Source organism: Oryctolagus cuniculus, chromosome 17, assembly GCF_051225735.1.
Source record: "Oryctolagus cuniculus isolate XC-2025 breed Fujian yellow rabbit chromosome 17, ASM5122573v1, whole genome shotgun sequence".
In the NCBI taxonomy this organism is placed as follows: domain Eukaryota; kingdom Metazoa; phylum Chordata; class Mammalia; order Lagomorpha; family Leporidae; genus Oryctolagus; species Oryctolagus cuniculus.
Window position 1 is genome coordinate 50335554 of NC_142883.1, and position 15661 is coordinate 50351214.

Below are 15661 nucleotides of genomic sequence, written 5' to 3' on the forward strand. Positions count from 1 at the left end.
GGGGGTCAGGCAGAATCTGGGGTCACACCCCAAGGTCACCCTGATGAGCCACTGATACCCATTCCTCATGACCCCAGGGCAGGACCCGGGTTGGGGTGGAGCTGGCTGTCCCAGGATCTGCGAGGCTCTCTCCGAGAGGGTTTCCCCCTGCTACTGGCCCATGGGTCCCCCTTGGGTCTCAGGCTGGAGGTCTGGCCTTGCCCTCACCCGCTGCATCCAGGCTGTGGGGAAGCCCTTGCTCTGCCCAGATGGCAGGAGGAAGAAGCCAGGCCGGGCCGCGCGGCTCCAAGGAGCATTGACATGGGACAAGGTGGAAGCGGGGGACTGGTGTAGAGGTCACTGGGGGGTATGGAGAGGGCCCCCCGGGCCTCCAGCCCACCCAGAGAGGAGAGAGAGGCAGGGCTGCAGGGTCTGCAGTGCCTGCTGTGAGGCACACAGGTTTATGGGGCATCAGACACGCGGGCAGGGCCACTTGCACCCCGGCTGAACAGGCCACAAACACCGCCCCAGAGTCGCCCCCCTCCCCGACGAGCAAGTCCACGCCAGGGCTGGACACAGGACGCCTGGGCCACACGCATGTATCTGCACGAGATAGACAATGGCCTCCAGAACACGCCCCTGCCCTCTGAGGGCCAGGGCCCGTGTCTGGCCGTGTGGGCAAGGCCGGGTGTGTCCGTCACACCCTGCAGAGGTGGCTTGGGTGCACCCAGACCGGCACTCGAGCATGGCATGGTGGCTAGGGGTGTCCATCAATGTCCTGCAGGCTCTGTGTCCCAGGGAGGCCACAGGCCTGGGCGTCCATCGGAGCAGGTGCACAGCCCTGTGGCGTGGGGCGGGCCTATCATCTGGGCACGTACTCCCTGGGCAGCCCGGCCCAGTTGTGGTCACGCAGGGCCTGGTCCACGGTCCGGATGTAGCCGTTGATCAAGTCCTTCATCTCCGGGGTGAAGGGCTCAGGGTCGTGCGGGCGCCGGCCACGGCGCCGGAAGCTGCCCTCCTTGTTGTTCTCGACGCAGAGCAGCCGCTCCTCGCTCACAGACACGTTGAGGAAGGCCACCATCTCCCGGAGCGTGGGCACCAGGCTGCGCCGCAGCTCCTCGTAGTGCACCACCAGCAGCCGCTTCCCGTACTTGAGCCAGTCCAGCACGTGCGAGGACCACCACGATGCATAGCTGTTCACGAAGTCTGGCCACTCTGCGGCAGGGACGGGACGGGGTGGGGTGACACAGGGTCAGGGGGCCCGCTGCCCGGGGGGAGGGCTGGGGACCCTCTTGAACTTTGGGACTCCAGCTGGGGCAGGGGGGCCCAGGGAGTGGGCTAGGGTTGTGGGGGGCGGAGAGGGGCCGTCTCGGGCCTATGCGACACAGCAGGGACCAACGACTGGGGATGAAACCCTAGCAGGACACCCCTGTCCAGATAGCCCCTGGCCACTGTAAGCTCGGCTCCACCCACTCCGCACATCCGATGCTATGGAGAGGGAAGCAGCCAGGATCTCCACTGCCTGCCTGTCCAGAGACCCCCACGGAGGACCCGCCTTTGGGTGATGGCGCAGTGTGCTGTGTCCGGGGTGGGATAGCTGCTGGGTCTCCTGCTATGCAGGTTCAGTACCCACGCCTTGGGCCACCTATGGCGCTTAGCGCGCCTGGCGCCTGGTGGATGCTGATGGCGGGTGGTGGCTTTGATTGCCAGGCCTGATGGGAGAGGGACACATAATGATGCCACCGACGGGAGTGGCCTCAAATGGTGCAGATGACCTATCTGCTTCCTGAGGTCTCTTTCCTAGAAATTTAGTTTTCTGGGAGGGAGGCAGGGTTCAAGTGTCAAAAGTCTCTCCACCAAGAAGAGTCTGTGGGATGGATCTGCTAATAGACCTCAGTCAGCCCAGGAAAGGTTGGACGTCTCTCGGCTTCACCAAGACCCTACGAGACGGGGACGGCCCTTGTCTCTAAGATGACAAAACGGAGGCTCAGTACGCAAGGTGGACAGCTTGCCGGGGCTCCTGGGAGGAGGGATCGGGGCTCAGCCTGCCTGCCTGTGCGGCCTGATCCCTTGCCATCATCCCTGCAGGGGCGCCAGCCCAGAGGAACAGGGACGGCTGTCGGGGGCTGGCTGGGAGGAGGGTGACGGGCAGAGGAGGGGCCGGAAGCCAACCCGGGACATCAGTCCACTGCGGGTGGTCCAGGGTCTCGAGGGAATAGAAGCACAGTCTCCCGGGCCGGGGGCCCTACAGCACCCCAGCACGCCTGGACCTGCTGCCCTCCACCTCACTCCCCCACCCAGAGCCGTATCTCTGCTGCTAGTCACCCAAAGGCTCGGCTGTACCTGACCTGGGGGCAGAGACACTGACCCCACGTGGCCTGGACTTCAGTGGGCGGGGCCCGCGGGCTGCCTCCGTGAGTGAAGCCTCCTGTGGGATCCAGAAGACCCAAAGCCAGCCAGGATCCTCCAGGAAGCCATGAGGATGGACAGGGCAGAAAAGAGGTGCAGATCCCCCAGCAGTCCCGCGGGAGGGGGCGGAGGAGGGTCCTGAGCCGGCCTGGGGAGGGGGGAGGGGGGAGGGGCAGGAGGCAAGCTCAAGCCATGCGCAGCAGCGGCAAGTAAGGGGGGAGGGGGCTGTCTCCTGATCCCGCATCCAATGAGAATCCTGCCTGCCCAGAAAAGAACCGAGCCCCATCCCCGCCGCCCCCCACTCCCAGGTCTACCTTTGCTCTTCCAGTTGCGGTCAGGTGCGTAGCCCAGGTGCCCGGCGCACTTCCTGTTGAATTCAGCCACCAGGGACCTGTACGGGTTCCGGATGAGCAGGATGGCCGAGTCGAACATCTCGATCTCCCTCCTGCCGCTCTCGTGCGTCTTCACGCAGATGGTGCGCCGGCTCCGCCAGTGGTCCTTCTCGCCCTTGAACCCTGCGCCAGACAGCCGAGAGGGCCCGTGAGGAGGGGGCAGCGCCAGCTCAGACCGCAGCCCCGCGGGACGGCTGAGGCCAGGGCAGAGCAGGGGGGAAGCGGAGGACTGCAGAGGCGGCTTCCAGGGGATGAGGCCAGAGCCCCCGCACACCTGCAGCCTGGGCAGGAGAGGTCCTGGCTCTGCCGTGTGGGTGGGCCCTGGAGACGCACACGTGCCCTCCGTGCATTTTCATGTGAGTCATTTCCCACAAGCACTGCAAGGAACCTTGGGAGTTAACCACAGCTGCAGGCACAGCTCAAGGAAGAGACACAGGCTCAGAGTGGGTGTGCGACTTGCCCAAGGTCACACAGCACCTGAGCTCTCTCCACATGGCTTTGGGGGTCCTGGGGAGGCACCTGGCCTCCATCTAGCCCCTCCTAATGGGGGTGGGAGCCCCACCAGGGGATCAGTAGCCGTGAGCACCTGCAGCCTCAGCTTCTGATCCTATACGCTGGTCTTGCAACAGCTCCAGCTCTAGTTTTTTACCTCAGGCCCACAGCAGGTCTGGTCATGGTCTGGTCCACTGTTGGCGGGGACCTGCTCCCACTGACCAGACGCCCAGGGCCTCTCTGCTTCCCTGGCCCCCTGGTGCAGTTCTGGCCACTCAGAACCCTAGGGACTGCTGAGCAGGGAGACAGATTCCTCTCCTATCCAGCTACGGGGTCGCACGTGACCCACGAAGGCTACCGTGCACTCAGGGAGAAGGGGTGAGACCTGGATTCCCGTCATTACGCTGAGAGTCCAGTAGGGAACAGCTCAAGCACGTGGCGCAGGAACTCAGGGGAACCCAGCGAAGCGGGAGGGCAGGAGGTTTCCCGGGTAGAAGTCTCCGGACGGCAGCCCAGCACCGCCCAGGGCCCCGGCTCTGGGGATGTGCTTCATAAATGCCCTTGAGCTAATCTGGGGCTCCTAGTGCAAAATGAGACCTGTCCCCCTCCTCCTGACTGCCGGAGGTACCCACAGGGAGCAGCGAGGGCTCCTCCACGCCGGGAAGACGTCAATCTCTTTTGAATCTGCAAGTCTGCGTTCAGAACCATCGCAACCGAGCGTGTGTTGCTAACACAACTCCAACCTGGGCACCAACTCTGCCCTTGGCTTTCATGGATTCTGTCAAAGAGCCAGGAAGGGCCGTGAAGGGCAAAGTCATGGCACGGGCTGGGTGAACGTGACCACCGAGACCCTGGGTGTCCCGAGCCCCGGCTCAGCTCAGTGCACCTGCCACCCCACCTTGCGGCTTAGCCTCCCTTCAGCCGCTGGGCCAGCAGAGCACCGTGGCGCTGGAGCCGCAGTGTGTGTGTGCCATCCCTCTCTCTGTGCTCTGAGGCCCGTGGCTGGCTGTGCTGTCACCAAGCCACTCAGTCCTATGTGGAAAACGAGCAGCCCCAGGTCGACCAACACAGCCTGGGCCTGAATAAGGTAACAAAGCAAGTAACAGCAGCCTGGACACAGGGGGTGGTTCCCAAGGGCCAAGGGCAGTGTGGGCAGGGCCACGTGCTGTCTGGCCACTTCCTCCCTCGCTCAGGACGCTCAAAGGCAGACGCGGGCTGGGCTGTACAGCTGGCTTCCTCCCCACCCACCAGACCCGGCCACCCCGAGCGGCTCCAGGACCCAAGCCAGGCTCGGGCAGCCATTCTTCCTCCAGGATGTCGCCGACGGCACCACCTTTTCCTTAAACCAAACTCCAGCTGGGAGACGGAGGGAAAACCTTGCAATGCTGGACAGCAGAGAAATGTGCTCGGCCAAATTCGGTGCCGCTGGACGGGCGCCAGGCGCTCACACAGCCCAGCCTCGAGCCACTTCCCTCAACTCGCTTGGCCCAGCCGGGCCTCTTATGTCTACACGGGGAAGATGAGAAATTATAAAACCCTTTGGGATTTGGGGCCCTGTGTTTTAAAAACTGCATTTCGATGAGCCATCCTTTGCCTCCAACAAAAATAACAAGACAAGCCTGAGCAAATTAGGTCAGCTTCACGCCTAATTATAGAATTTTAAAAGGTAAGAGAAATTCCAGAAATGTTTATAGGAGGGGGATTCAGGCTGCAGCTTTTGCCTTTGAATCCAGAACAGGCTGTACCAGCATCGTCCAGCAGCCTGGCAGGAATGCCAATTCCCAGGCCCCCACCTGCACTGAGGCAGCTGGAGGCCCTGGGCGTGCGGCCGGGGAACCAGCATTCTAACGAGTGCTCCAGGAGGTCCTTCCACACACTCCCGTTGAGGAAGCTCTGCGCTTGTGGGGCCCCGCGGGGCAGTGGCAGGACGCACCTTTGTTGTAGAGGGTTCCATCGAAGTAGTAGCTCCCTGTGTAGAAGCCGGTGGCGTGCTCGATGAGGTGCCTCGCCCACGTGTTCCCAGCCCCAGGAAAGCTCGACAAAGCCACGAAGACCTTGGACTTGGTGGGCAGGAACCGCCTGTCTGTGCACCGAGTGTCTGCAGGCACAGAAGGCATCATGGCGTCACTCTCCCTCGCCGCTGGGTCCCCCCAGACTGGGACCACGGCTCCCAGGTTCCCGTGTAACAGATGGGGAAACTGAGGCAGTGAGCGAGGAAGAGACTGACCACCCGTACCCCGGGTGCCCAGGCTGCAGCTGTCCAGAGGAAGCCCCATGCCAAGGCCTCCCACGCTCCAGCGAAGGCATGCGGTGGGAGCCAGGGGCTCTGAGGGCTCAAACCCAGGATCCCAGCACAGCATGGGTAACTCCAGATGCTGCAGGCGGGGACTGTGCCGGGCTGAGCAATGCCGGCTGCAAGCCGGAGCTGGGCTAATCTCAGGTGAGTTAACCCCCTGCATCTCAGCTCCTCCTGGGGCTGCAGCAGGGAGTGTATGGGACCCCCAGGGGAAAGGGCTCAAGCACTCTGGACATGTAGGGTCATAGCAGGTGCGTGACAGCGAGGGGACACCCCTCCCCACCTTTGCTCTTCTTCTCATCAGTTCCAAGGGCACCTGATGCTCCCCCAAGGAGGACCCCAGTGCCTGGAGGTACAGGAGAACCCACAGTCCCTGGGCTTCTATTCTTCCCACCCCCACCCCTACATTACCGCCCTCCCTCTAAGTCCTGCCTGCCCCTCCTCCTCCCCTTCCTCTTCCCAGGTCATCCCAGGCCAGCTGGACTTCAAACTTGGGCAGAGTGGAGCCTCACCCTTCCTGCTACCTCCTTCCGCCTCCAAGAGGCCAGGGACCTCGCACAGCCACCGTCCAGCCCTAGGACTTCATGCTCAGGCCCAGCTGCCGTCTTGCAATCCCAGAAGTTCTCCCCTTGGCCCTCAGACCAGAGCTCACCTTGCACGGGCGTCTGGTAGACCTCGCAGTAATCTGCCAGCCTCTGCGCACACCGTGAGCTGTCCACAGCCTCCCGCAGGTTGAACTGGGGGGTGGGGTAGGCGCAGTAGCACTCCCAGCTCCTGAGGATGGCCAAGGGGAACTCCTGCCGGGGAGGGAGAGGAAGAGAAACGCCTGGGTGAACGCCAGGGCCCCGCCTCCCCTGGCTCAGCTCCTGGGCTGACCACCGTGGGGAACTGCCGGCCGCTGGGGGCAACAGGGCTGACGGTCACCCTGCCAGCGCAGCTCTGCACCCAGACCCACAGAGGCAAAGGCTCGCGAGGCCCGGCTTCCACCCGCCACTGGTTCACAGCTGCTTGGTGCCAAGCAGCGGGGCTGGCAAAGCACTGAAGGCCAGGGAGAGGCAGGCCCCTCTGGGCAGGGGATCTGCCCAAGTGACCATCTGCGTGGGGCAGAGCAGCCCAGAGCACAGCACCATTAACCAGCAGACCCCAGGCCCTGAGAGAGGCGCAGGATTCCCTCCGGCCAGCCCTGCCCGGACCGCCCGGGATGTCCCCTGTGGCAGAGGGCAGACTTTTCCCCCACCCACGGCACCCAGCCTGCTGGAGCTTCCTGAACGAGGGCCCTGCTAGGGTTAGGAGGGGACACCCGTTAAGTAGGTTCTTGCTCCCCCTGGGGTGGGGTGAGGTCGGGGAGTGAGCTGGGCCCTGGCATCCTGAGATGTGATTGTGCCTGTGAATTCCAGCTCACCTGCTGGGCAACCCCAGGCAAGGCGCTTAACCTCTCTGAATTTCACCATTGAAAAAACCGTAACAAAACCCACTGTGTGTTTATGATGAGCGTCTGGCACACAGTAAGAGCCTGCATGGAAGAATGAGCCATCTTCTACTACAGAAAAATTCAAGCACACACCTACCAGGGGTGAGGGTTTGGCTCATGGCTAAGACGCCACTTAGGATAGCCGCATCTCATACAGACAGCAGGGGTGTGAGTCCCAGCTCCGCTCTGGATCCAGCTTCCTGCTGGTGCACACCCTGGGCCAAGTTCCTGGGCCTCTGCCATTACTGCAGGAGACCTGGCTGGAACTCCAAGCTCCTGGCTTTGGCCTGGCCCAGCCCTGGCTGTTGCGGGCATTTAGGGGGTGGATCAGTGGATGGAAGAGCTCTGTTTTATCTCCCTGTCTGCTTTTCCAGTACAATGGAAATACTTTTGTTTTTTTTAAAAAAGAGACTTTTCCTTTCATAACAACGTACCCACCAGCTTCTTGCACATTCACTTTCTGAGCACCTACTAAGCACCAGGTAGCCCCATCTCACCTGTGCCCCCACCCACCCTGCACTGTGTGCTTGGGGTGATGCGGGGCCCCCTGCAGTGTGGGGAGATGAGAAGTGGACTACGCGTGTGCACGAGGGAGCCGGCAGGCGCAGAAGCATGCACAGCGCTAAGAGATATGCTGCACAAACCTTTTTATTTTTTGCCCAGAGCAAAAAAAAAAAAATCTCATAAATAAGTAAAGGAAAATCAGTCGCATTTTCTGAGTGGGGCTTGGTAAAGCTGAGCTTCTTCAGCACTCACAGAAGACAACAGCGACCCGGCCAAGCGAGGCCAATGCAGACTTGGAGTGCGTCACGGGGGGAAATGCTACTGCTTGCTGTCCACCCCCTGGATGCCAGCTGGACCCTCCCCTTGCAGCCCAGCAGCCTCCATGAAGGCCTCACCACCCCCGCCCTGGCGTGGTGACCTTGCACCTGCAGGGGTGGATCACGGACTGACCGCCCTGATCGGTACCCTCGGCCACAGGCCACGGCCACAGGCCCTCACAGCCCTGTCAACAGGAAGCAGATCTGTGGCCTGGCCCTCCATCAGGACAAGGCAGCCTTGGGAAAGGCCAGCGTGGAAGAGTAACCTCCAGCCGCCCCGCTCTGTCCATCTTCTTCCACAAACGCCTTTTCCTGGGGTGGGTGCTGGCCTAGCAGCGATGATGATGCTTGGGACGCCTGCGTCAGGGGCCAGGATTCGAGTCCCCACCTCTGCGTCTTGACTCCAGCTCCCTGCAGGTGCACACGCTGAGAAAGCAGCAGTGACGTTTCAGGTGCTTGGGCCTCCGCCACCCATGTGGGAGAGCTGGAAGGAGCGCCTGGCTCCTGGTCCCCAGCCCCAGCTACTGAGGCATCTGGGGAGTGAGTCGGCAGATGTGACATTTCTGTGGGTCTCTCACTGTCTTTCAAAGAAATATATTTTAAAAATTCTGAAACAAAACCCTGATTCCGTCTCACCCAAGGCTGTCCCCACATCAGAGCTTCTTCACAGGGAGCCACAAAAACAAGACGCTGCCCCCGCCCCGCTCTGTGCACACTGGCTGTGAGGCTGCACCCCTAAATTCCTCAGCACCCACGAATGCGACCTGACCCAGAAACAGGGTCTTCAAGTAGGGAAGTAAGGGAAACAGGGCCATCGGGCTTTGTCCTGATCCACTACGACAAGCATCCAATAAAAAGAGGAAGAGTGGCCACAGATACGAGGTGACTTCCCCGGACACGCAAACAGGGAATTCCAAAATGAGTTCATGTTAGGGCAGGAAAATAAATGCAAAAATCCATGCATATGAGGAGCCCTCAAAAAGTTCATGAAAAATACATAAAACTCTCCATGGACTGCCAAATTTATTTGCACAAAAACACTTTAAAAAAAGATTTTTACATATTTGAAAGACAGTTTGACAAAAAGACAGACAGACACAGAGCAAGAGATCTTCCATCCACTGATTCACTCCTCAAATGGCTACCATGGTCTGGGCTGGGCCGGGCCAAATCCAGGAGCCAAGCATGCCATTCAGGGATCCCACGTGAGTGGCAGGGGCCCATGTAGTTGGCCACCCTCTGCAGTTTTCCAGGTGCATTAGCAGAGAGCTGGATCAAAAGTGGAGCAGCCGGGACTCGATCTGGCACTCTGATGTCAGTGTTGCAGGCTGTGGCTGAACCTGCTGCACCACAGCGCTGGCCCCAGCACCTAGCTTTCAACCCCGCTTTCCCACGAAGAGCCCTTGTACTCTGTTTTACTCGTTTAGCTGCCTTACTGTCCGCGTCTCTGCAGGACAACGCGAGCAGGGCTTTTCACGCGTCTGTGTTTTGTGTGCTGTTCCATCCTCAGAAACTAGTAGGCTGCCGAGCAGGTGGCAGGTGTACAACAAACAGCTGAAGGTGAACAAATGAAGGAATGAATGAATGGCTTTTCCAAATCCCATCTCCAGAGCTGCAGGCAGCAGTTTCAGCTATGCTCCTTCTGCTGGTCCCCTGCACGCTGGGCAAGGGGGAAGGGCAGAAAGCCCTGGCCTCTGAGCAAGCCCTGCCCACCACTGGGACCCCCAGCAGGGTTCTGTGGGCCTGGGATTCCTGCAGGGAGCAAGGAACCGCCCCCAGCACGGCGCACGTGGCTCCTGTCCCTGTCCGTGGCTGCAGCTCTGCGGACGCTAATGCCTCCGGGTCTCATATCCCCGGGGCTGCAGAACGCACTGCCGTGACCAGTGACCCAGACCTCTTCGCTTCCTTGAGTGGATTAAACTGTCAAGTTTGCGGGTGTCTGCAGAGCTGCCGACAGTAATGCGGTTTTATTTACAACATAACCGCTTCAGCAACATCACTGGATTCTAAAAACACAGAACAATTTCCAGCCCCTGGGGGATTTCTAGGACATGATTTCCATAAAAATTAAATATTGATGAATCTTATCTCTCTGCCAACTTCTCCGCTTCCCTCATCCGCACTCCAAGCTTCGCTGAGACAGAAAGCGAAGAAAAGGATCAGAGAAAGCGCAGCGGAAAAAGCAAGCAAGAACACAGATGCGGGGCCGGGTCCTCCAGACAGACGAGGGGATGGAGAAGCAGGGGCCTGTGCCAAGGGCAGGGAGAAAGCGCTCCCTCCTCCTGACAATGCACCTGCAGCCCACGCCTGGGGGTCTGGGATGGGGCAGGGCTCAGCTTGCAGCCAGGGCATGACACGGCAAGGGCAAGGCCCTCAGAGAGGGAAGCACCCACGTGCAAGGACTTGGTCTGTGGCCAAGGGGTGGAGGAACAGCCATTGCACCAGGCAAGAAGCGAGGCCCCAGGTGGGCCCATCTGGGCCTCAGCTCTTCTTTCTCCATTCCTCCTTAAGCACGCAGAGTTCAGAGGTCACCACAGGGGAAACTGAGGCTCGGGGGCAGACAGCCCACAGCCAGGCTCTCTGGAACATAAGCCACCCCTGGATGCCACAGCACAGCTCAACCCCCCAGCAGGCAGACACCGGCCGGGATGGCTTTCCAGTGCCATCTGTAAACCAGCGTGGAGGTTGGCTCTGCCAGCTTCCTGCCTCCATGGCAGTTCCCTTCCCACGGAGGCAGAGCGGGACCCCCAAGTATAAAAGGGGACGAAGGCGCCCACTCGAAGGGCTGCAGAAATAAGGCACCTGGGGACAAGCTTCTGCTTCCAGGCAAGCATGGAGGTGCCCGAACATTCGTCCAGGAACGCTGCCACCGACAACGGTGCTGGTGGCGGGGCTGGGTTTGGAGACGGAGCTACTGGGAGGCAGAAGCAGTGCAAAGCTCAGCATCAGGCCAGGCACTGGGCATCTCTGAGCCTTGACTTTGTCATCTGCAAAAAGGGGCAGAGCCTACTACTTAAGGGCTCAGAAATCCACGGGTGTGAGGTTAAGTCCTGATTTCTCCATCCATAGGGGCATTTGGGGCTAACATGCTTTCCAGGGGCCGTTCACAAAGTGGACACTCAGCAACTGGGATGGGCTGAGCCCACGGGAGGCCGAATGCAGGGGGGCAGGGCAGGGGCCCCTCCACCCCCCACACCTGTGGTTGCCCACGTCAAGGGCTGACTCACCAGTCCCCTCTAGATGCCCTCCCCAGGTGCTGAAACCTCCATGCTGCGGACTTGAGGAAGGGCCGGGTGCGACTGGAAACTGTATGTCTCCAGGGGCCCCAAGCAATGTCCCCTTGGGCAGATGGCTTTCTGCAGACCTGAGCCCCAGGAAACTGGTCTGCCCCAGAGACTCCTGACATCCTCTCCCCATCAAAGCTAAACAGCACCAATCTGAGGAGGCTGAAACACGCGGATCTGAACTACAATATCACCAGGGTCCCACGGCACCAGGGTTTCTGCAAATGGGGAAGGGACCTGCTCCTCACTTTAGTAACTTCTCAAATATCCCCCACATAGCCAAGGAGTGAAGAGAAGCTGAATGAGAATGGCCATGACCGTCATCACGTGGAATGCTTACTTCTCAATATAGACCACAACATGATCAACAGTGCAGACCACGTCACCCACAACGCAGACCACAGCATCACCAACAATGTAGACCACATTGTTACCAACAATGTAGACCAGAGAGTCACCAACAATATGGACCACAGTGTCACCAATAACACAGACCACAGTGCCACCAACAACGCAGACCAGAGTCACCAACAATGCAGACCACAGCATCACCAACAATGCAGACCACTGTGTCACCAACAATGCAGACCACAACATCACCAACAATGTAGGCCACAGAGTCACCAACGTAGACCACAATGTGACCAACAACACAGACCACAGCATCACCAACATCATAGACCATAGTGTCACCAACGGAGACCACAATGTGACCAACAATGCAGACCACAGCATCACCCACATAGACCACAGCATCACCAACAACGTAGACCACAATGTGACCAGCAACACAGACCAACAACATAGACCACAGTGTCAGCAATGGAGACCACAATGTGACCAACAATGCAGACCACAATGTGGCCAACAATGTAGACCACAGCATCACCAACAATGTAGACCACGTGACCAAAAATGCAGACCACAGCATCAACAACATGGACCACAGCATTACCAACAATGGAGACCACAGTGTCACCAACAACACAGACCACAGCGTCACCAACAATATAGACCACAGTGTCACCAATGTAGACCACAATGTGACCAACAATGCAGACCACAGCATCACCCACATAGACCACAGTATCACCAACAACGCAGACCACAATGTGACCAACAACACAGACCACAGTATCACCAACATCATAGACCATAGTGTCACCAACGGAGACCACAATGTGACCAACAATGCAGACCACAATGTGGCCAACAATGCAGACCACAGCATCACCAACAATGCAGACCACAGCATCACCAACAACGTAGACCACAATGTGACCAACAACACAGACCACAGCATCACCAACATCATAGACCACAGTGTCACCAACGGAGACCACAATGTGACCAACAATGCAGACCACAGCATCACCCACATAGACCACAGCATCACCAACATCATAGACCACAGTGTCACCAACGGAGACCACAATGTGACCAACAATGCAGACCACAGCATCACTCACACAGACCACAGCATCACCAACAATGTAGACCACAATGTGACCAGCAACACAGACCAACAACATAGACCACAGTGTCAGCAATGGAGACCACAATGTGACCAACAATGTAGACCACAATGTGGCCAACAATGTAGACCACAGCATCACCAATAATGTAGACCACATGACCAAAAACGCAGACCACAGCATCAACAACATGGACCACAGCATTACCAACAATGGAGACCACAGCGTCACCAACAACACAGACCACAGCGTCACCAACAATATAGACCACAGTGTCACCAATGTAGACCACAATGTGACCAACAATGCAGACCACAGCATCACCCACATAGACCACAGCATCACCAACAATGTAGACCACAATGTGACCAACACCACAGACCACAGCATCACCAACATCATAGACCATAGTGTCACCAACGGAGACCACAACATGACCAACAATGCAGACCACAGCATCACCAACACAGACCACAGTATCACCAACAACGTAGACCACAATGTGACCAGCAACACAGACCACAGCATCACCAACATTATAGACCATAGTGTCACCAACGGAGACCACAATGTGACCAACAATGTAGACCACAGTATCACCAACAATGTAGACCACAATGTGACCAGCAACACAGACCACAGCATCACCAACATCATAGACCATAGTGTCACCAACGGAGACCACAACGTGGCCAACAATGTAGACCACAGTATCACCAACAACGTAGACCACATGACCAACAACACAGACCGCAGCATCAAGAACATGGACCACAGCATTATCAACAATGGAGACCACAGCATCACCAACAACGCAGACCACAGCGTCACCAATAATGGAGACCACAGCATCACCAACAATGCAGACCACAACCTCACCAAACCCTCATCACAATCCAGCGGGACAGTTTAACCTCAGCCAATCCCATTCAGCATATAAGAAAACTTAGGCTTGGGATCACAAAATTAGACAGGGGCAGAGCAGGGACAAGAACCCAGAACCTAAAGCTTCCCTTTTAGCGACTTAAGAATGGGCCTGGGAGACTCAGTCTCATTGTGTTCCGGAAGTTTTAGAAGTATACATGCAAGGCCGGCGCCGCGGCTCACTAGGCTAATCCTCCGCCTAGCGGCGCCGGCACACCGGGTTCTAGTCCCGGTCGGGGCGCCGGATTCTGTCCTGGTTGCCCCTCTTCCAGGCCAGCTCTCTGCTGTGGCCCGGGAGTGCAGTGGAGGATGGCCCAAGTGCTTGGGCCCTGCACCCCATGGGAGACCAGGAGAAGTACCTGGCTCCTGGCTTCGGATCAGCGCAGTGCGCGGGCTGCAGCGCGCCAGCCGTGGCGGCCATTGGAGGGTGAACCAACGGCAAAGGAAGACCTTTCTCTCTGTCTCTCTCTCTCACTGTCCACTCTGCCTGTCAAAAAAAAAAAAAAAAAGTATACATGGAAGTATACATGCAAGCTGTACATATCCCTTGCTCCGACAATTCACATCTGATAATACAGGCCAAGGATGTTCACGGCAGTGTTGTTTATAACAAAACAAAAGAGGAGGCCGGCGCCGCGGCTCACTAGGCTAATCCTCCGCCTAGCGGCGCCGGCACCCCGGGTTCTAGTCCCGGTCGGGGCGCCGGATTCTGTCCCGGTTGCCCCTCTTCCAGGCCAGCCCTCTGCTGTGGCCAGGGAGTGCAGTGGAGGATGGCCCAGGTGCTTGGGCCCTGCACCCCATGGGAGACCAGGAAAAGCACCTGGCTCCTGGCTCCTGCCATCGGATCAGCGCGGTGCGCCGGCCGCAGCGCGCCGGCCGCGGCGGCCATTGGAGGGTGAACCAACGGCAAAGGAAGACCTTTCTCTCTGTCTCTCTCTCTCACTGTCCACTCTGCCTGTCAAAAAAAAAAAAAAAAAAAAAAAAAAAAAAAAAAAAAAAAAAAACAAAAGAGGAACTGGCCTAAATGCCCATCGATAGAGGCCGAATGTTTTGCAGCCACAAAAGGCACAGTGCAGCAAAAGGAAACGTTCACAAGACAGTACATGGGAGAAGGAACAATTACAGGATGGACATGAAATCCACACGCACACACCTAGAATCAAAGCCCCAAATGTAAACGCTCTCATTTGTTTTCTCTGCTGTGGTAAAGTTACAAGCGAGTCTAAAATAGGCGTGCATTATAGCTCTGTAACACAAGCAGGTGCACACACAGCCCAGTTCCAGACAGGCACACACTGACTTTTGTAAGCAGCCCAACGTGGCGCTCTATCATCCATTAGAATGACTGCACGGTACGTTGGCAAAGGGAAACCTCTTAATATCAGTGCTGTAGTTCATAAAACCTAGGCTCTCACAGACCTCGCCCCCGGGAGAGACGGGAAATTCAGGGCCCCGTGGAAACCACTGGTCTCTGTAGGAGTCACGAGGATTTAAGCAGCTCCCCCAGCAGAAAGCACGCAGGGCCCCCAGGAATGTTTCCATTTCACAGGGTGCTGGCCGGCGTCACTATGAAATGGCCAGAAAAATGAAAAGGACCTGTATTCTGCACACGGAACGCAGGCACCCAAAACAGGCTGAAAGAGGCCCAGGAGAAGATGCAGCGCTCCTCTTCCTCCTCCCTCCCTGGCTCCTTTATCAGCAGAGCTGCGAACAGCTGCAGGCGGAGCCAACCTCAGCGCACAGGCACAGCAGGGTGGGGGGCACCCCATGTGAGCAACCTACTTGCAGATGGCGCTGCGGGATGCCGGCCCCCACAAACGGGCTAGCTACTCACGGCCAAGGATCAGGCTTCCAAATCAAGTGCCCCAGATAGGACTTGGTAGCAACGCGAATATGCAATCTCCTCTCTGCATTTCAACCACACAGGAGGCGACAGGATGGGATGCCCAAGGCCGCACAGGGCAGCAGGCTTCCATCTCCAAAAGGAGGGAGGAAAATGGGACAAGATCCTTCTACTGGGCTTTAAAATCCCAGGACACCAGTCCAGCCCCTCTGGCTGGCAGAGACTCACACCAGTCAGATGCTGAGCCCCACCCCCACCCCACAAACACTCTGCAA

At 58.0% G+C, this 15661-nt stretch overlaps 1 protein-coding gene across 3 annotated transcripts in view; it reads right to left on the reverse strand.

Annotated features, from left to right (window-relative positions):
• Positions 1-403: 403 nt before the first annotated feature.
• The window catches only part of WSCD1 (WSC domain sialate O sulfotransferase 1), a 39179-nt gene continuing 23921 nt past the window's right edge, over positions 404-15661 (reverse strand). For 2 of the 3 annotated variants that reach the window (XM_017349124.4, XM_070060044.2), the window contains exons 6-9: positions 6221-6365; positions 5206-5370; positions 2703-2903; positions 404-1194 (exon numbers count right to left, since the gene is read on the reverse strand). In XM_017349124.4, coding sequence (XP_017204613.4) covers positions 842-1194; positions 2703-2903; positions 5206-5370; positions 6221-6365 — 864 coding nt within the window. In that variant the 3' untranslated portion in view covers positions 404-841. Of the gene's footprint in view, positions 1195-1318; positions 2537-2702; positions 2904-5205; positions 5371-6220; positions 6366-15661 lie in introns of those variants that run through there. The other variant, XM_089318507.1, reaches the window with a different exon arrangement.